At 42.9% G+C, this 17,887-nt stretch overlaps 1 protein-coding gene across 1 annotated transcript; it reads right to left on the bottom strand.

Moving 5' to 3' along the window:
- Nucleotides 1-4,593: 4,593 nt before the first annotated feature.
- Nucleotides 4,594-15,830, bottom strand: NIFK (nucleolar protein interacting with the FHA domain of MKI67). The gene is made up of 7 exons (XM_055398275.2): nucleotides 15,651-15,830; nucleotides 14,127-14,264; nucleotides 8,045-8,153; nucleotides 6,210-6,421; nucleotides 5,618-5,686; nucleotides 5,425-5,493; nucleotides 4,594-5,150 (listed from the first exon to the last, which is right to left on the bottom strand). Exons 1-7 carry the CDS (start codon nucleotides 15,753-15,755, stop codon nucleotides 4,962-4,964), a joined length of 891 nt encoding a protein of 296 aa, XP_055254250.2. The 5' UTR covers nucleotides 15,756-15,830; the 3' UTR covers nucleotides 4,594-4,961.
- Nucleotides 15,831-17,887: the final 2,057 nt, after the last annotated feature.

Genomic DNA, 17,887 nt, shown 5'->3' with positions numbered 1-17,887 from the left:
ATTGCCTTCTCCGATTTATCATCTAGCTAAGTGTTAAAGCAGAAATAGAAAAAAAAAATATTGACACCTTTCTTTAGAAGAAAAATATCATCAGTGATGATCCTGTTCAGTTCAGTTCAGTAGCCCTGCCAAAACCCATCTGAATAGCTCTCTGACAGACAATTCAGATTGTTCCCTTGGTTTCTTGTGCAAAATCTGTGCTTCTCCCCTTGAGCCAAGGCCACAGCTCTTCCCTCTGGTGCTAAAGTCATAGGAGAACCTGTGAATGGAGCCGCCCGAGACCAGCAGCGTCGCTCGGCGCATTTGCTGTGGAAACTATGTTTGGCAAGTATTGAATGTCTGAACTTCTTTTCCTGGGCATCATAGGGTTGACAGCACTTATTTATTACAGGGGAAATTCTAAACTTGGCCACTTATGAGCACAGAAATGTAATTTCCATAACACAGAACACATTTCCTTCTTTCTGTCAGCACACACAGCAGCAGAGCAGGCCACCCAGATACTTGGTGAGCAATTTGTTTCTAAAACAGATTGCTTCCTGAGTCGGGAGAAATTTGTAGATAAGCATGTGAAATATTCTCTGATCAGTGGAGCAGTAACTGAAGCCCTGACTTCCCAAACAATTATGTTTCATTTGTTTTTGTTCCTAAGAGGAAAATGGCCAAAAATATAACACCTAGATAGAACTTGAAAATAGTTCCAAATGTTGAGATTTACTAATTGAAATAGAAAAATGTCCCAGGGAATTTCCTGGTGCTCCAGTGGTTAAGACTCTGATCTTTCACTACCAAGGGCCTGTGAAACAGGGTTCGATTCCTGTTTGAAAAACTAAGACCCTGTAAGCTGCATGGTGTGAAAAAAGAAAAAAAAAATGTCCCAATCCGTTAATTTTGTGCTTTTAATTTGGGCCTCATGAATAAAAAACCTAAATGAGCATAGAGTGTGGACAATAGGAAGTACTCTGAATAGAACAGGCTGAAGATTGTGTTTACAGTGATGACAACAGTAAAGCTAAGTTCTTTTGTATGAACTTTTAAAATACAGCCACCAAATTCTAATACACACTGGGGAACACCAAATGATAAAACCATTTTCCCATAATTATTGTCCAATGACCCTAAGCTATGCTTATTCATAACTACATGCAACTTCATAAGCTAGAAACTATTACGGTTCATTTGATCAGTATGTTGTATTACTGGTTATCTGACATCTTTTTGCAAGTATGTTTTTAACAATAACCTATTGCCCAAAGATTGTTACTAAGCACCTAGTTGCTTAAGAGTCATTTCACAGTGGCAGTCTGTATTTAGTTGTCTAGAAATTGGTGCTCTGTGTGTGTGTAAAAAGATGCTTTTCAGGGAGGTCATTTCTTTTAAATCAAAATGTAGTTGATTTACAATGTTGTGTTAATTCCATCCATACAACAGTGACTCAGTCATACATATATTTTTTTAACATTAATTTCCATTAAGGTTTATCAGGATATTGAATATAGTTCCCAGTACTATTTAGTAGGACCTTGTTAACCCATTCTACACATAATAGTTTTTCTCAGGGAAGTCTTGTTTAAAAAATAATTAGGGTATGCTGCTGCAGCTGCTAAGTCGCTTCATTCGTGTCCGACTCTGTGCGACCCCATAGACGGCAGCCCACCAGGCTCCCCCGTCCCTGGGATTCTCCAGGCAAGAACACTGGAGTGGGTTGCCATTTCCTTCTCCAATGCGTGAAAGTGAAAAGTGAAAGTGAGGTCTCTCAGTCGTGTCCGACTGAGTGACCCCATGGACTCAGCCTACCAGGTTCCTCCATCCATGGGATTTTCTAGGCAAGAGTACTGGAGTGGCTTGCCATTGCCTTCTCCGAATTAGGGTATAATCCCCTTTAATAATTTAGGATTTTGCCGGCTCCTTAAATGAACGGAGAGGACTGTTAGATTTAAAGTGCCTGGGATCTACTGCCATCTAGTGTTAGGTTGCTGACAGCTACTTCAAAACTGAGCTAAGAAGGGAACTTTTCGCCTCCTCCCACGTCTGCCCCAGTTCCCCACTTCTGCCTCCATTCCAGAGTCACCGGCTCATTTCAGCACAAGGCTTTTGCGTCTTTCCTTTTTTCCACTGTCACTAACAATCTAGCTTTCATGCCTATCTTGTTGGAAGGACGTCAAAAGGAGTCAGTTGAACTGGTTCACCATATGCTATTTCTGGGCAAGTTCTTTAAGCTCTCTGGGCTTCAGTCTCATCATTCAGACAGGAACAGAAGTGTCTAACTTCATAGGTTGTCCTGATTAAATGAGCTAATACACATGCAAGGATTTAATAAATGTTCATTATCATCACACATCTATCATGCCTGAGTCCTTAATGGAAATACAAGAATTGAAGATAGTCTGGGGAATTCCCTGGAGGTCCAGTGGTTAGGACTCAGCACTTTCACTGCAGTAGCCGAGTCCAACCCCTGGTCGGGGAAGTAAGATGCCACAGAGCTGGAAAAAAGGAAACAGCTTGTACTACTTTCCATTTTATGATCAGAAGCCAGAAATTGGGTTTCATAAGACAATTCAGGCTGCTTGTTTTTCAGAGGTCTATTCTGGATAAAAGTCCTTTGCAAATATTTGTACCCAAGCTATAGCTTCTTTTTAAAAAATTGCAAAGTATAGTTGATTTACAAAGTTAGTTTCAGGTGTACAGCAAAGTGAGTTTATACGTGTATTTATTTTCAGATTATTTTCCATTATGGGTTACTATAGGATAGAGTACAGCTTCCTGTGCTATACAATAGGTTCTTCTTGGTTATGTTTCATATACAGTAGTGTATGTTAATCCCAAACTCCTGAATTATCCCCACCCTTAACTGTGGTTTTTTTTTTTTGCTGCATGGGCAGCCTACAGGATCCCTACCAGGGAACTTCCTGAAACTCACTTCTCAATTTTTTTCAACTATTTAAAAATGTAAAACAAAACCCTGCGGTGGGTTGGGTTGGACAGCAGGATAACTGGTTGCTTTGAGGGCCACAGGATGACTCATGTAGTTAGGTTTGGGCCTTGTGATTTTTTCTGCCTATACAAAGTGCAAATTACTTGTATACATTCATTACACTTGTGGGCTAAGGAAAGCAGTCAAGGGCATCACTGCACGGGGGGGACAGAAGCCCTGCTGTGCCTGTTTGTCTTTGAACAGCCTTTGCCATAATGCAATGAGACAGATTCATGATCCATCAGCCACGGTTACAACTTCCAGATTCTTGATTTTCTCCCTACAAAATCTGAGGATCAACCCCACACTACTTTGACAAATGCTCCTGATATAGTCCCCAGGAAAATGTTAACTTCAACTCTATTTCTTTGCCATGATACATGAGAAAAATCACTCTCCCCATCTAGCTCCAGGGTACATCAAAAAACTACTCACACATCAAGTGATGATGATCAGTACCATGCTGGAAGAGGAGTGTCTGGGCAGTAGGTCAGGAAACAGGGAAATAATAAAAATCTGTCAGGCTGCACCGATAAGCTTATCTGGTGTTCCCAGAAACAGAAACCAGATGAACTTCTAGATCCACAAATTCGGACATGGTTCAGAGGTAAGCAGTCACAATGTACACAGTCTGCATAGGGACGAATCTAGAGCTAAGATGTTCCTTGTATGTTTATTTTTTGGGCGCGCTGGGGCTTTGTTGGTACTCGCGGGCTTTCTCTAGTTGCAGTGAGCAGGCGCTGATCTCAAGTTGCAAGGCACAGGCTTCTCACCGCAGTGGCTTCTCCTGTTGCGGACAATGGGCTCGAGGTGTGCAGGTTTAGTTGCTCTGTGGCATGTAGAATCTTGGGGACCAGGGATTGAACCTGTGTCTCTTGAACTGACTGGCAAATTCTTAACCACTGGACCACCAGGAAAGTCCCTATGCTCTCTTTGTATTAAAACTGATTCACCTAGGTCAGTAATATCATCAAAATATTTAACAAATATTATATGAAAAAATGTTTGGTGATTAATGAATCCTTTTAATGAAACTGAATCAGCTGATCCCTTGTAGCTCAGCTGGTAATGAATCCGCCTGCAATGCAGGAGATCTGGGTTCGATCCCTGTGTTGGGAAGATCTCCTGGAGAAGGGAAAGGCCACCTGCTCCAGTATTCTGTCCTGGAGAATTCCATGGACTATATTGTATTAGTCCCCGGGGTCTCAAAGAGTCGGACATGAGTCAGAGACTTTTACTTCACTTCAATTAGCTGACACATTTCAAGGTTATCAAAACCTTAAAAGATCATTCAAAGGCAAAACCCAACAATTTTTTATTTCAAGATCTCCAAGTTCCCCTCACATACAAAAAAAACAGAAAAAGTTTATCTGGTGGTCACTATCTGAATCTTGAAATCAAATTCCTGATTGATGATACTGATACAAGATGGTAGTTATTAATTAATCCATGCCAGCCCACCACAAACTAATTTAACATTGGTAAAAATGACCGTATACACACAAATGAGTCTCTATTAGTACTGACACCTCCTTCTCACTCCCCATAGAATCTGACTTCTAGTTTCAGCCATCTGATGCGTTAAATGTGCTTGGTCTAACAGAGAACTATTTTGATAGTCAAGCAAGATTTTCTTTATTTGATGGTAACAACAAAGGTAACAGTTTAGTACTTAAATCAGCAGTTAAGAGTGATCTTCTCTCCAGGCAGAGTAACTAAAAGCAGCTGTGAAAACTGCAAAGAAAACTAGAGACAGGACGAGAGGCAGTGGAAGCCTGGCTGCTGAAAACTGGGGTGCACCCCTGCACTGCAGCAAGGGCAGGGGAGCCAGAATCACTGACTGCTTTCCTCAGTGACTTGAATTGAGTTTTTTCCCAACCATCTTGTTACTGGTTGCATTCCACTGTATCGAGTTAAATATAAAGAATTAGTCTTCATAATAAAATCATCTTTTAAAAAAGAACTATACACAATACATTAAAAAAAATCACTGATTGTGTTTTCTTCGTCTTTTTCTCTTCGAACTTGTAGGTGGTTGAGTCTCCTGTGTTTCTTCTTTTACACCAGATATGGGTTGTTTGAAAACTATTTCATTATCTTTATCATCATCATTCATTTTAGCCACTTCAGATTTTCGTTTCTCCAAAAATGTTGGTGTACAAACTGGTGTGGGACCCTGGGTTCAAGTGAAAGATTATAATACATAAATATGGGAAGATATTAGGAACGACCCTCTCCCACCACCTCTCCTCTATTTTTATAAGTTATTATAAAACTTATTATTTTAGGTCTGTTTCCATCATTTGATGATAGAGCTGCACATGATCAAGCACTTAGGTGCTTATCACACTTCGTCACAAGATTAAGCAAGCAAAGTGACAGTAGCAGCAACTGCCTTTCCTCCTTTAAACTGTAATACCGGATTCCCAGAATACTGAAGACAATCTTACCTGGCTATCCACAGCCTTCTCAGGAGTTTTAGGAGTGACTGAAGCGGCTTTCTTCTTCTTACGTAAAGCCTTCAATAAATTTTAAGAGACTACATCAATCTGCGTGTTGACTAGATATAGTAGTCCTGAATGTACTTCCCCATTTATCTTTCTCTAATATCAAGTGGGTAATATGATAAGCAAAAAGTTTTACCTGAAACTTTCTGGAATTTCGAGGACCAGTGTTTGAAGCATTTTCCTCATTTTTATGCAACACCTTAACCTAAATAAGCATAAAGAAGTAATAGAAAAAGATGTTGTAAAACTAGTAGTCTCACATACGTATATTTTAAAACTCACCATTAGACCATTATACATATGCTTACTAGTTAATTCCGACATAGACTTCTAGGACTATTTCCAACTTACAAGGACAATGAAACAAAATTTTAACTAAAATGGCATAAAAAGGATGGTCATTTTACAGTCTTGGTATTTACTGGTAACAAACAATAAACCAAACATTTAATCCTGGCAATGACACCTTTACTAGTAATCTACAAGCATTATGGTTTTCGGTCAAATAAGGTTTCACTTCAATCATCTAAAACTACTAAATCAGGTACGTGTTGCAAATTGGTTAATCCCTTTCAGTATTTCCTCCCTTGTGTAGTGTAACAGGAAATACTAGGACTGCTTGACAAATCTACAAAGACAAGCCTACAATGACTGCCGTTTCAAAAATTTAGTCAAAACCTCATAGGGGGAGATACTGGGTTAGACATTTTATACAAAGGGATACTCACCAATGAAGGGAAACTATAATCAATCCCCTTTTTAGCCAATCTCTTCCTGAGTAATTTTTCCTTCTTTTTAAACCGCTCCTCCATCCGTAGCTTTTGAACAAGTGACCGATTCTGATTGTACCGTTTCACTGCCGGATATGATGGCTTTTTAAATGGCATATGCCACTCTCTAAAAAGTTCTTCATGTACATTTTCAGGTGGTATAAAATGACCTACAATTAAAAAAAGAGAGAAAAAAAAAAAGGTTTTCAACCAAGTAGGAGGGAAAGGATTTTAATGAGAACTTCAGACTCTCCCCCGTGTCACTTGTAGCATAATCAAATTGATGTGTCCCCCATTTACACGGAGAAGCCTGAAAGAATAAAGCAGGTACCCAAGGCAAAGTCAGACAGCCCACAATTATCTACCACTCATTCACCGTGTGCCAAGAACGATTCCAGGACTAGAGATACATGAGTGAACAAGACGAGTGCATAGAGACTGTGGAAATTAAGTCTCAGGGTTCCTGAAGCTAAAAGGACTCCCACTTTTAGACTTTGTGACTCACGACAGCAGAAGTTCTTACCTTCCAGCTCATATCCTCCCGGCACCTGCCCAGGACTAAGGCAGCTCACTGCTTATCTGTATCTCTCTGCTTAGGGATGCACACTGGGCCCCTTGTGCAGGGAAGCCAAAATCCCTGGGATCCTCCACCAGTGATGGTACACAAATATCCTAGTTTCTGTGCTTGTCAGCTGGAATAATTCTGTTTCCCAAGGTGACCAGAAGGAAGGAGCCCAAATGCCTAAATAACCCACTTGCTAACATACCCTTTATTGACTTCCTTCCTCCCTGTCAAATCTCCACTCCTTACAAGTATTTCCCTGGGATCACCTCCGAGACAAACTATTTCCCTGAAAAAAAGAGAAAAGGTGGGGATGTGGCTAACCCCTCATATCGGAGTTTGGAACTGTTTGTACCATCCTACAGAAGTCAGGTGGAGCACAACAGGGATCTCATACATGTGGTCAACCAATCACCCACTTGGTCCTGGCAAAAGCCACATTTTTCATGTGCGAATAACACCCAGGATCTCAGGGGGTTCCTGGGACCCTCTCTCACAGCAACAGGAACTAAGATGGAGAGGTGCGACCTGGGTGCTGGCTCCGGAGGGGCTGCTCTGGGAGGGCGGGTTGGTGGGAGCTCCACCTCCTACAGGATGAACCTCTCATCTGCTACTGTCACCCCTGTACTCCAGATGGTTTCTCTGCAGAGGAGCTGCAGCCAAGGCCAAGAAGACTGGCTGACATGTGACTCCTCACCCTGAACATCATCCTGTCTAGGACCATTAGTGGTTTCCGCTGTCCTCGGCATGTATGCTAAACTGTGCTTTACATGGCTTCTGGTAACCTGACCCTCATTCATCTACTTCTCCTCCCTCATTTCTCGCTATGCTCCTTGCAGGCAATTACGTTTGTCACTGGTTTGGCATTTGCTGTCCCCCCACCAAATTCTGAGTTTCACCCCTTCACCTGGCTGTTATTTAATATTCAGGTTCCAACTTTAATGACTCCTCCTCAGGGAAGCCTCCCACACCCCACCAGGAAGCCCTTCCTATTTACTCCTCAAGGAAACTGTTCCAACTCCATCTCAGCAGAAAACAGCTCTCACTCTGGAAATCTTAAAATTCCAGTTCAAACCTATCTTGAAAATGCACTTAAATTGTTGCACCACTGCTTAGGAGACTCATCTCAGGGATGAGGTGGGACGTCCAAGCAGCTAAGTAACCTCCCACCGCAGCCACCGTCAGCAGGAACATCCCTGAAAATCACACAGGCTAAGAATCGGGTACTTACACTTCAAGAGTCTTTCACCAAAAAGGTAGTTGTTCATTGTTTCAGCAGCTATTTTGGCAACATCTTCAGATTCAAACTCCACAAAGCCGTAGCCTTTGCTATTTCCAGTCTGCAATAACGAATCCACCACAAATAGCAGAACAATTACATTCTAATGTGCCATCAAACTCCTAAAATGTCATTAAATAATGTACATTAGCTGTGTCGGACTCCTGCAACACCATGGACTGTAGCCTGCTAGGCTCCTCTGTTCATGGGATTTTCCAGGCAAGAATACTAGAGTGAGTTGCCATTTCCTTCTTCAGGGGATCTTCCTGATCCAGGGATTGAACCTGTTGTCCTGTACTGCAGGCAGATACCAACTGAGCTACCAGGGAATTCCCAGTAGGAATAGCATTAAGGAATAACATTCAGTTCAGTTGCTCAGTCGTGTCCAACTCTTTGCGACTCCATGAATCACAGCATGTCAGGCCTCCCTGTCCATCACCAACTCCCAGAGTTCACTCAAACTCATGTCCATGAATAACATTAAGACACCTTTAATTTTCAACTTCAAATCACATAGTGTGCAGACTGTTACAGGGAAACAAAAGATCCAAAATAGTCTAAATTTGCCACTGGTTTGGAAGATTTCCTGGGATTTTGATTACACATGATAAATGATTATAGTTGGAATTTATTCAGTAGCAACAGCCAACATAAAGGCATCTGGTAGGCCCCACAGTCCTTTGCTCATTATTGATCTCGTGGGTGGTCACATTATCTATCCATCTACTTGGGAGATGGAATAAATGCGTCACAAAAAATACAGGTAATGTAGTTCCCATTTATATGAAAAAACTGAAAAGAAATTGAGTCAGCGTCTCCCAGCCCATCGCATTCACTGTCATGTGCACCAGCGAATGATCGCCTCCACAGCTATGGGCACAGGACCAGGGGCCTCTCTCAGAGACACACAGGCTGGGTTCTGGCCTCCACACTGTAACATAACAAGCTTGCTAACGAGAGTTCTAAAGGCCAAATGCCCAGGTTTAGACCTTAGCTCTGACACTCAGATAAGGAATGTTTAAGCCTCAGTTTTTCCTTCTATAAAATGAGGATAAAATAAACACTCTCATAGAGTTGTCATGAAAACACAAAATAACCTACAAGTGCTCCACACTTTTGTCAAGTACTCAGTACATGTTACTTTAGGGTGGCAGAGTATGCCTACCCCACATCTGCTCCTTTGGCAAATAATTATTCTGAGCTGAAGGTACTGAGAAATAGAACAAGAAACTCTGCCCTCCCCTTATTTACCTGAAAACAGGACACAAATTTAGAAAGGTATCCTCTCCCTTCTATCAGAAAGGTGTTAGAGGAATCCACACAACAAACTTTACCAAGCAGATTTTATCACCAAGATCCAAACCTGGGCATTTGGACTTTAGAATTCTTGTTAGCCTCCTGTACATTTGCCTCCCCAAACTTGCAACCATATAAACTCAAAGCACTGTTCCCTCATCTTGTCACTCCTCAAAGTTCTAACAACCCTTTGAGCACTCCCATGAGCAAGCATACATTTTAGTCTCTTTTTAATCTCTCAGTTTTTCAGTCCAACTTATAGGGTCTCAGCCTAGGGCAGTAGAAAAGGAACTTTTCCTCCTCTACAGTTTCAATTCTTAGTGACAACAACTAGGAAAACTTTACAATCTTGCATTAAACAATTCTCGGATATGGCTCAAAACTGGTCATGTGATCCTGGAAATAAGAACCCATTCAAAGGCTGTGTGGCTTAACAGAGTTGGGAGCCAGGAGGCTGACTCCTCGCTGTGCTAGTGACTAACAATCAGGACACAGCCACCACCTAGAATCTCAGGTTAGTTATCCGCAACAGGATGATTCTGGTAAAACTTTAAATGTCTGAAATCCTCCTTCCATCCCAACTCTCACTCAGGAGGGGAACGATGGTGGAGTGTAAGACACTATAATAAATCTTTTGAAATCTGATGTGAAAATACATGTCAAGTGTCCCAAAAAGCAAACACTCAAAAGCCAAAACCTTGACCTAATAATCCAAGAAAGTTAGAAATACCAAGCAGATAGTCAAAACTGGGGTGGGTAGCTTTATAATATGCAACAAAGCTGGAAATGTTAACATTTCAGTGAACTGCATCAAGGAGCAGACTTTCTACGACAACCGGCCTCAACTCTTCAAAAGAGCCAATTTCAAGAAAAACCAAACAAGCAAAGCAGGGATAGAGAGACTGTTCTATATAGGATGAAGAGCTAAACTATCAAGTGCAACACATAAACCCTAACTAGATCCCAGAATGGTAGGGACTACTGGGGATACATGAAGAGGGACAGTAAATGAGATCATATTGTGATTATATTGTGATTATGTAGCACAATGTCCTTATTCTTAGATTTATGATGATGTATTTAATATTAAAATATTACAACTGCCACTTTCTTCAAAAGGTTAAAAAACCCAAAAAGGTATCTACGTTTTTACAGATATGGGAAGAGATAAAGCTAATGTGTCAGGATATTAACAATGAGTGAATCCAGGGGAAGATGTTCATTACACTTTCCTTTCTATTTCCCTGTCAACATTTTCAGAACACAAAGCTGGTGAACACAACTGCACCTCATTATGGAAAACCACAAAATAACAACTTAATAATAACAAAAGGCAGAAAAAGAGTCTTTGAAAAACACAACAATAAGAGCAAAAACATGAATAAGTGTTTCACAGAAGGCAGAACTCCAAAGGCTGATAAATAATGTATGATACTCAGTTTCACTATTGCAGTCATCCCACACACTACTAAAATCATGCTTAAAATTCTCCAAGCCAGGCTTCAGCAATATGTGAACCGTGAACTTCCAGATGGTCAAGCTGGTTTTAGAAAAGGCAGAGGAACCAGAGATCAAGTTGCCAACATCTGATGGATCATTGAAAAAGCAAGAGAGTTCCCCAAAACATCTATTTTTTCTTTACTGACTATGCCAAAGTCTTTGACTGTGTGGATCACAATCAACTGTGGAATATTCTGAAAGAGATGGGAATACCAGACCACCTGACCTGCCTCCTGAGAAACGTGTATGCACGTCAGGAAGCAGTAGTTAGAACTGGACATGGAACAGACTGGTTCCAAATAGGAAAAGGAGTACGTCAAGGCTGTATATTGTCACCCTGCTTATTTAACTTACATGCAGAGTACATCGTAAGGAACGCCGGGGTGGAAGAAGCACAAGCTGGAATCAAGATTGCCGGGAAAAATATCAATAACCTCAGATATGCAGATGACACTACCTTTATGGCAGAAAGTGAAGAAGAACTCGATGAAAGTGAAAGAGGAGAGTGAAAAACTTGGCTTAAAGCTCAACACTCAGAAAACTAAGATCATGGCATTCAGGCCCATCACTTCATGCAAATAGATGGGGAAACGGGAAACAGTGGCTGACTTAATTTTTCTGGGCTCCAAAATCAGTGCAGATGGTGACTGCAGCCAAGAAATTAAAAGACACTTACTCCTTGGAAGGAAAGTTATGACCAACCTAGACAGGATATTGAAAAGCAGAGACATTACTTTGTCAACAAAGGTCCGTCTAGTCAAAGCTATGGTTTTTCCAGTGGTCATGTATGGATGTGAGAGTTGGACTATAAAGAAAGCTGAGTGCCGAAGAACTGATGCTTTTGAACTATGGTGCTGGAGAAGACTCTTGAGAGTCCCTTGGACTGCAAGGAGATCCAACCAGTCCATCCGAAGGGAAATCAGTCCTGAATATTCATTGGAAGGACTGATGCTGAAGCTGACACTCCAATACTTTGGCCACCTGATGCGAAGAGCTGACTCACTGGAAAAGACCCCGATGCAGGGAAAGATTGAGGACAAGAGAAGGGGACGACAGAGGATGAGATGGTTGGATGGCATCACCAACTCAACGAACATGGGTTTGGGTGGACTCTGGGAGTTGGTGATGGACAGGGAGGCCTGGCGTGCTGCGATTCACGGGGTCGTAAAGAGTTGGACAAGACTGAGCAACTGAACTGACTGAATCTCACTAAGAATGAGGCAGATCATTCTATACTCATCTTGAGGATATGCTATAAAGTGTTATTTTTCAAACTCAGAGTTTGAAAAGTTTAAAAGTTGCCCTTTCAGAGGGCATCAGAATCAATTTATTATGTCAGAAAAGTATTTTTAAATAAACTGAATGGGAAAGTTAAGTATCATCTTCCTAGACTTTTATTTCAGTTAATATTTACGTACAGAACAACAGACTGGTTCCAAATAGGAAAAGGAGTACGTCAAGGCTGTATATTGTCATCCTGCTTATTTAACTTACATGCAGAGTACATCATGAGGAACGCTGGACTGGAAGAAGCACAAGCTGGAATCAAGATTGCCAGGAGAAATATCAATAACCTCAGATATGCAGATGACACTACCCTTATGGCAGAAAGTGAAGAGGAACTCAAAAGCCTCTTGATGAAAGTGATAGAGAGTGAAAAGGTTGGCTTGAAGCTCAACATTCAGAAAACAAAGATCATGGCATCTGGTTCCATCACTTCATGGGAAACAGATGGAAAAACAGTGCAAACAGTGTCAGACTTTGTTTTTCTGGGCTCCAAAATCACTGCAGATGCTGACTGCAGCCATGAAATTAAAAGACGCTTACTCCTTGGAAGGAAAGTTATGACCAACCTTGATAGTATATTAAAAAGCAGAGACATTACTTTGCCAACAAAGGTCCGCCTAGTCAAGGCTATGGTTTTTCCAGTGGTCATGTATGGATGTGAGAGTTGGATTGTGAAGAAAGCTGACTGCCAAAGAATTGATGCTTTTGAACTGTGGTGCTGGAGAAGACTCTTGAGAGTGCTTTGGACTGCAAGGAGATCCAACCAGTCCATCCTAAAGGAGATTAGTTCTGGGTGTTCATTGGAAGGACTGATGCTAAAGCTTAAACTCCAATACTTTGGCCACCTCATGCGAAGAGTTGTCTCACTGGAAAAGACTCTGATGCTGGGAAGGATTGCGGGGGGAGAAGGGGACGACAGAGAATGAGACGGCTGGATGGCATCACCGACTCGATGGACATGAGTATGAGTGAAATCCGGGAGTTGGTGATGGACAGGGAGGCCTGGTGTGCTATGATTCATTGGGTTGCAAAGAGTTGGTCACGACTGAGGGACTGAACTGAACTGAACATGTGTGCTGGCTTGAGCTGTTAAACTTACTTCTTACTGTGGATTCAAGGTCTGAAAAATACTATTCGAGAGAGTCACCTATACCTGCACAAAGAATGTTCCCAGCAGTTTCATCGACAAGACTGGAAAAAAGCTAACGTTCAACAAGAGGGTGGATAAACAAACTGTAGCATATTCAGGCAGTGACAACAGAGCAGGGACAACAAATAGTTAACTCTGTTGTGTTATAACTTAAGTGGTAAAATGTGAAAAAACTGTATCAAGAAGGAAAGAGGTTCCAATAACAAGAATTCTGTGGTTACAATAGAAGTGTGTGTGTGGGGGGAAAAAATAAAAGCAGGTCAAACCCTATTGCTGAAAAAAACCACACAAATCTTTATTTGGAGCTAGGTATGATACTGTGACATTTATACAGTACTTTGTGTATCAGGCATTGTTCTAAGAATCTTATACTCATTACCTCATTTAAGCTTTGATTCAATACTCCTGAGAGGTTGGTGCAATTTTGCTCATATTTTACAAATCAGAAAACAAGCATGCAGGTTATAGAATTTGCCCAAAGTCACACAACCAATAACGTGTAGAGTCCAGCCTCACACTTCAGTTCATGAACCCCTGGCTTAGTAGTTACAGGTTGAAAAAGACTCACAGGGATTGCCAATTTAATTTGAGAACTTGAGGCAATTACCTTTAAAAAAGAAAGAAGTAAAATACACATTCACAGGAATACTAGTTTTGTTCTCCGTCTGCTTCAGGCTCTAGACCTTATGCAATCCCTTTCTGGAATGACATGTGATAAGCGATAACATGCAAACATGCTCCAAAACCTGTCAAGGATGATATGCTTTTGGAAAATAAAACAATCTAATACAAAAATCTTACCTTTTTACTTCTGGACAGTCTGAATCTTGTAACAGTGCCAAATTGGGAAAAATATGCTCGGATCTGGGTTTCATAAAGGGATGGTGGTAAGTGGCCCACATAGATTACTCCAGGAGTAAGTTTTTGTTTCTCCTGTTGCTGAAAACATAAAGACCGGGCAAATATATATGTCTTTTTTTAATAATAATTAAAAAAAAACACACCGCAGCAAAACTTGTGAAACTCTGTTCTTAAATTAAGACGAGATCAAGAACCTACCCTGTATTTCCACTTACCACAACAGAAACTATAAAGAGCTGTTTAGATATAGTGACGGAGAAGGCAATGGCAAGCCACTCCAGTACTCTTGCCTAGAAAATCCCATGGATGGAGGAGCCTGGTAGGCTGCAGTCCATGGGGTCGCTAAGGGTCGGACACGACTGAGTGACTTCACTTTCACTTTTCACTTGCACACACTGGAGAAGGAAATGGCAACCCACTCCAGTGTTCTTGCCTGGAGAATCCCAGGGAAAGGGGAGCCTGGTGGGCTTCCGTCTATGGGGTCACACAGAGTCGGACACGACTGAAGTGATTTAGCAGCAGCAGCAGATATAGTGAAGAGACTTATGGTTGCCAAGGGGGGAGCGGGGTGGGGAAGGGGGTGGGAGTTTGGGGTTAGCAGATGCAAACTATTATATAGAAAATGGATTAACAACAAGATCCTACTGTATAGCACAGGGAACTATATTCAACACTCCAGGAGAGATTAACACAACACTGTAAATCAACTATACTTCAATGAAATAAAAAAAAAAATAGTGGCTGTCCCCACGAGGACAATCGCCAAGCCTGTCTTCTCAGCTTCCCTCTCCCAACACGAATACTCAATAACTACACGTTGAATTAACAGATAAAATCTTCTGGCCTAAGAACTCTATACAAACATACCCTTCAATATTGTTTGCAGATCACCGTTTACTCGCACCCAAATAAAGAAACAATTTTAAGACGTCAGTAAACCTTCTCGAAGCCTACTAACCTTTCAGTATTTCTGCCCTGCCTCCGGTAATACACACTTTTAAGATTTCCCATGTACATTTCATGATAAAATCTTGGCAAATATTATTGAACTTGATATCACGGCCCCCAAACAGCAAACAGACCTTGGGTAATGCTGCCTTTTAAGAATTCCAAAACCTCTAACCAGGCAAACAAACCTCCTCAGTTTGGGGGCCCAGCCGAAGTAGGGCTGGAGCTGATCCGCGGGACGAGGGCCGACCCAACAGCTGGCTCTGCTCTTTTCGAGCATCCCCGCGATACCCACTCCTCACCTTACCTCCATAAGGACCCTAAAGCCCGCGCGGCCCAAAGCCGTCACTTCTCGCTCCTCCCGAGGAAACCTCGGCCCGCAAGTTCTTGAGGTCAGGGCCCGACCTGGGTGACGCCGGACGCAGCACAGGCTTGGTGAGGCCGAGGCGCGCGAACTGGACCCCCAGACCCGGACCGCCACCTCCCCTCGCGGTCAGGTCCGCGCCGGCCGCTCACCTTGGTCGCACGCCGACGAACCTGAGCCACCTCCTTTTTAAATTTGGCATCCTCCTGAGGGTTTAGAGACAGGAGCGGCTTTGCCGGGCCATCGAAAGCCGCCATTCCGCCAGCTCGTAGGCAGACGAGACCCACGCGGCATAACCGGAAAGGCCGGGCCCTGCGCTTCCCCAAACCGGAAGGGAGGGCGGGGCCTTCGGCACGGCTCCGGGGCGGAGCCTGGGCGGACGGCGCGGGGGCGGAGCCTGGGCGACGGCGTAGCGCGCGGGCGAGGCGTAGAGCGCGGCGCAGCACCTTGAAAGGGCTCAAGTGGCTTCTCGACTGGCAGGGGTCGTTTGGAACGTTCAGGGTTGCTTCCATTTGGAGGTGCTGATTCGCCTGGCTGCTCAATATTTAGATGTCCTGCCTGACAGTGATTCTACTTCCCAACGGAGGTCAGCTCTGTGTCCAGGAGCCCCCACTTTGGAGGGCTTTTCTAAGCTGATCTGATGCTTTAGCAAGGGCGTCATCTTCTGCTGCATTTCAGTTCACTCAGTTGTGTCCGACTCTTTGCGACCCCGTGAATCGCACCACGCCAGGCCTCCCTGTCCATCACCAATTCCCGGAGTTTACCCAAACTCATGTGCATCCAGTCGGTGATGCCATCCAGCCATTTCAATCCTCTGTCGTCCCCTTCTCCTCCTGCCCCCAATCCCTCCCAGCATCAAGGTCTTTTCCAGTGAGTCAACTCTTTGCATGAGGTGGCCAAAGTATTGGAGTTTCAGCCTCAGCATCAATCCTTCCAATGAACACCCAGGACTGGTCTCCTTTTGGATGGACTAGTTGGATTTCCTTGCAGTCCAAGGGACTCTCAAGAGTCTTCTCCAGCACCATAGTTCAAAAGCATCAATTCTTCGGCGCTCAGCTTTCTTCACAGTCCAACTCTCACATACATACATAACCACTGGAAAAACCATAGCCATGACTAGATGGACCTTTGTTGGCAAAGTAATGTCTCTGCTTTTTAATATGCTGTCTAGGTTGGTCGTAAGTTTCCTTCCAAGGAGTAGTGTCTTTTAATTTCATGGCTGCAGTCACCATCTGCAGTGATTTTGGAGCCCCCTCAAAATAAAATCAGCCACTGTTTCCACTGTTTCCCCATCTATTTCCTGTGAAGTGATGGGACCAGATGCCATGATGTTAGTTTTCTGAATGTTGAGCTTTAAGCCAACTTTTTCACTCTCCTCTTTCACTTTCATCAAGAGGCTTTTTAGTTCCTCTTCACTCTCTGCCATAAGGGTGGTGTCATCTGCATATCTGAGGTTATTGATATTTCTTCCAGCAATCTTGATTCCAGCTTGTGCTTCTTCCGGCCCGGCGTTCCTCATGATGTACTCTGCATATAAATTAAATAAGCAGGGTGACAATATACAGCCTTGACGTACTCCTTTTCCTATTTGGAACCAGTCTGTTGTTCCATGTCCAGTTCTAACTCTTGCTTCCTGACCTGCATACAGGTTTCTCAAGAGGCAGGTCAGGTGGTCTGGTATTCCCATCTCTTTCAGAATTTTCCGCAGTTTATTGTGATCCACACAAAGTCTTTGGCATAGTCTGTTGCCTATAGGAGATGGTTTTTACTCCTTGCATTGTTGCAGGGCTGGCCTCTTTGCTGGTCTCAAAATTAGATATTTGTTGTTTGAGTCTGATACTGGTCTAGGATACAGAGCAAGTTCTATGGTTCCCTGAGGGTCCCTTCCGTGTGTGTGTGTGTGTGTGTGTGAACAGCCCCCTCTATTTCTGACTTATCTCTTAGTTCCTATGGGGAGGGAAAAGGAGGAGCAGAGACGAGAAGACAGCACACTGATGGTTTTCTTCTGGGAGATCCCCTCTCAGATTTCCCAACCTGCTCCAGGAATTCCTGGCCTCCAAAGGATCAGGTGGTGACCCAAGTCTTATCAAAATTGAGTGAGCATGTGGATTGCCAATTCTGATTCCTAGGTGGGGGCAGGGCCTCAGGTTCTGTGTTTCTAACAAGCTCCCAGGTGAGGCTGCTGCTCTGTGGATTACACTTTGATTATCAGGAGTAGAAATATAGGGAACTGATCACTGAACTGGGTTGAATTGCTGTCCCCTCAAAAGATATATTCAAGTCTTCACCTCAACACCTGTGATGCAGACAGGATCTTTGCTGATGTAATGACGTTCAGATGAGCTTGTTATGGAATACGGTGGGCCCTAATCCAATGATTAATGTCCTT

The sequence above is a fragment of the Moschus berezovskii genome, chromosome 2 (assembly GCF_049115385.1).
Source record: "Moschus berezovskii isolate FMDL1 chromosome 2, NW_MosBer_1.0, whole genome shotgun sequence".
Classification (NCBI taxonomy): domain Eukaryota; kingdom Metazoa; phylum Chordata; class Mammalia; order Artiodactyla; family Moschidae; genus Moschus; species Moschus berezovskii.
The sequence above is the reverse complement of the archived record's forward strand: the minus strand, read 5'-3'. Positions and strand labels throughout refer to the sequence as shown.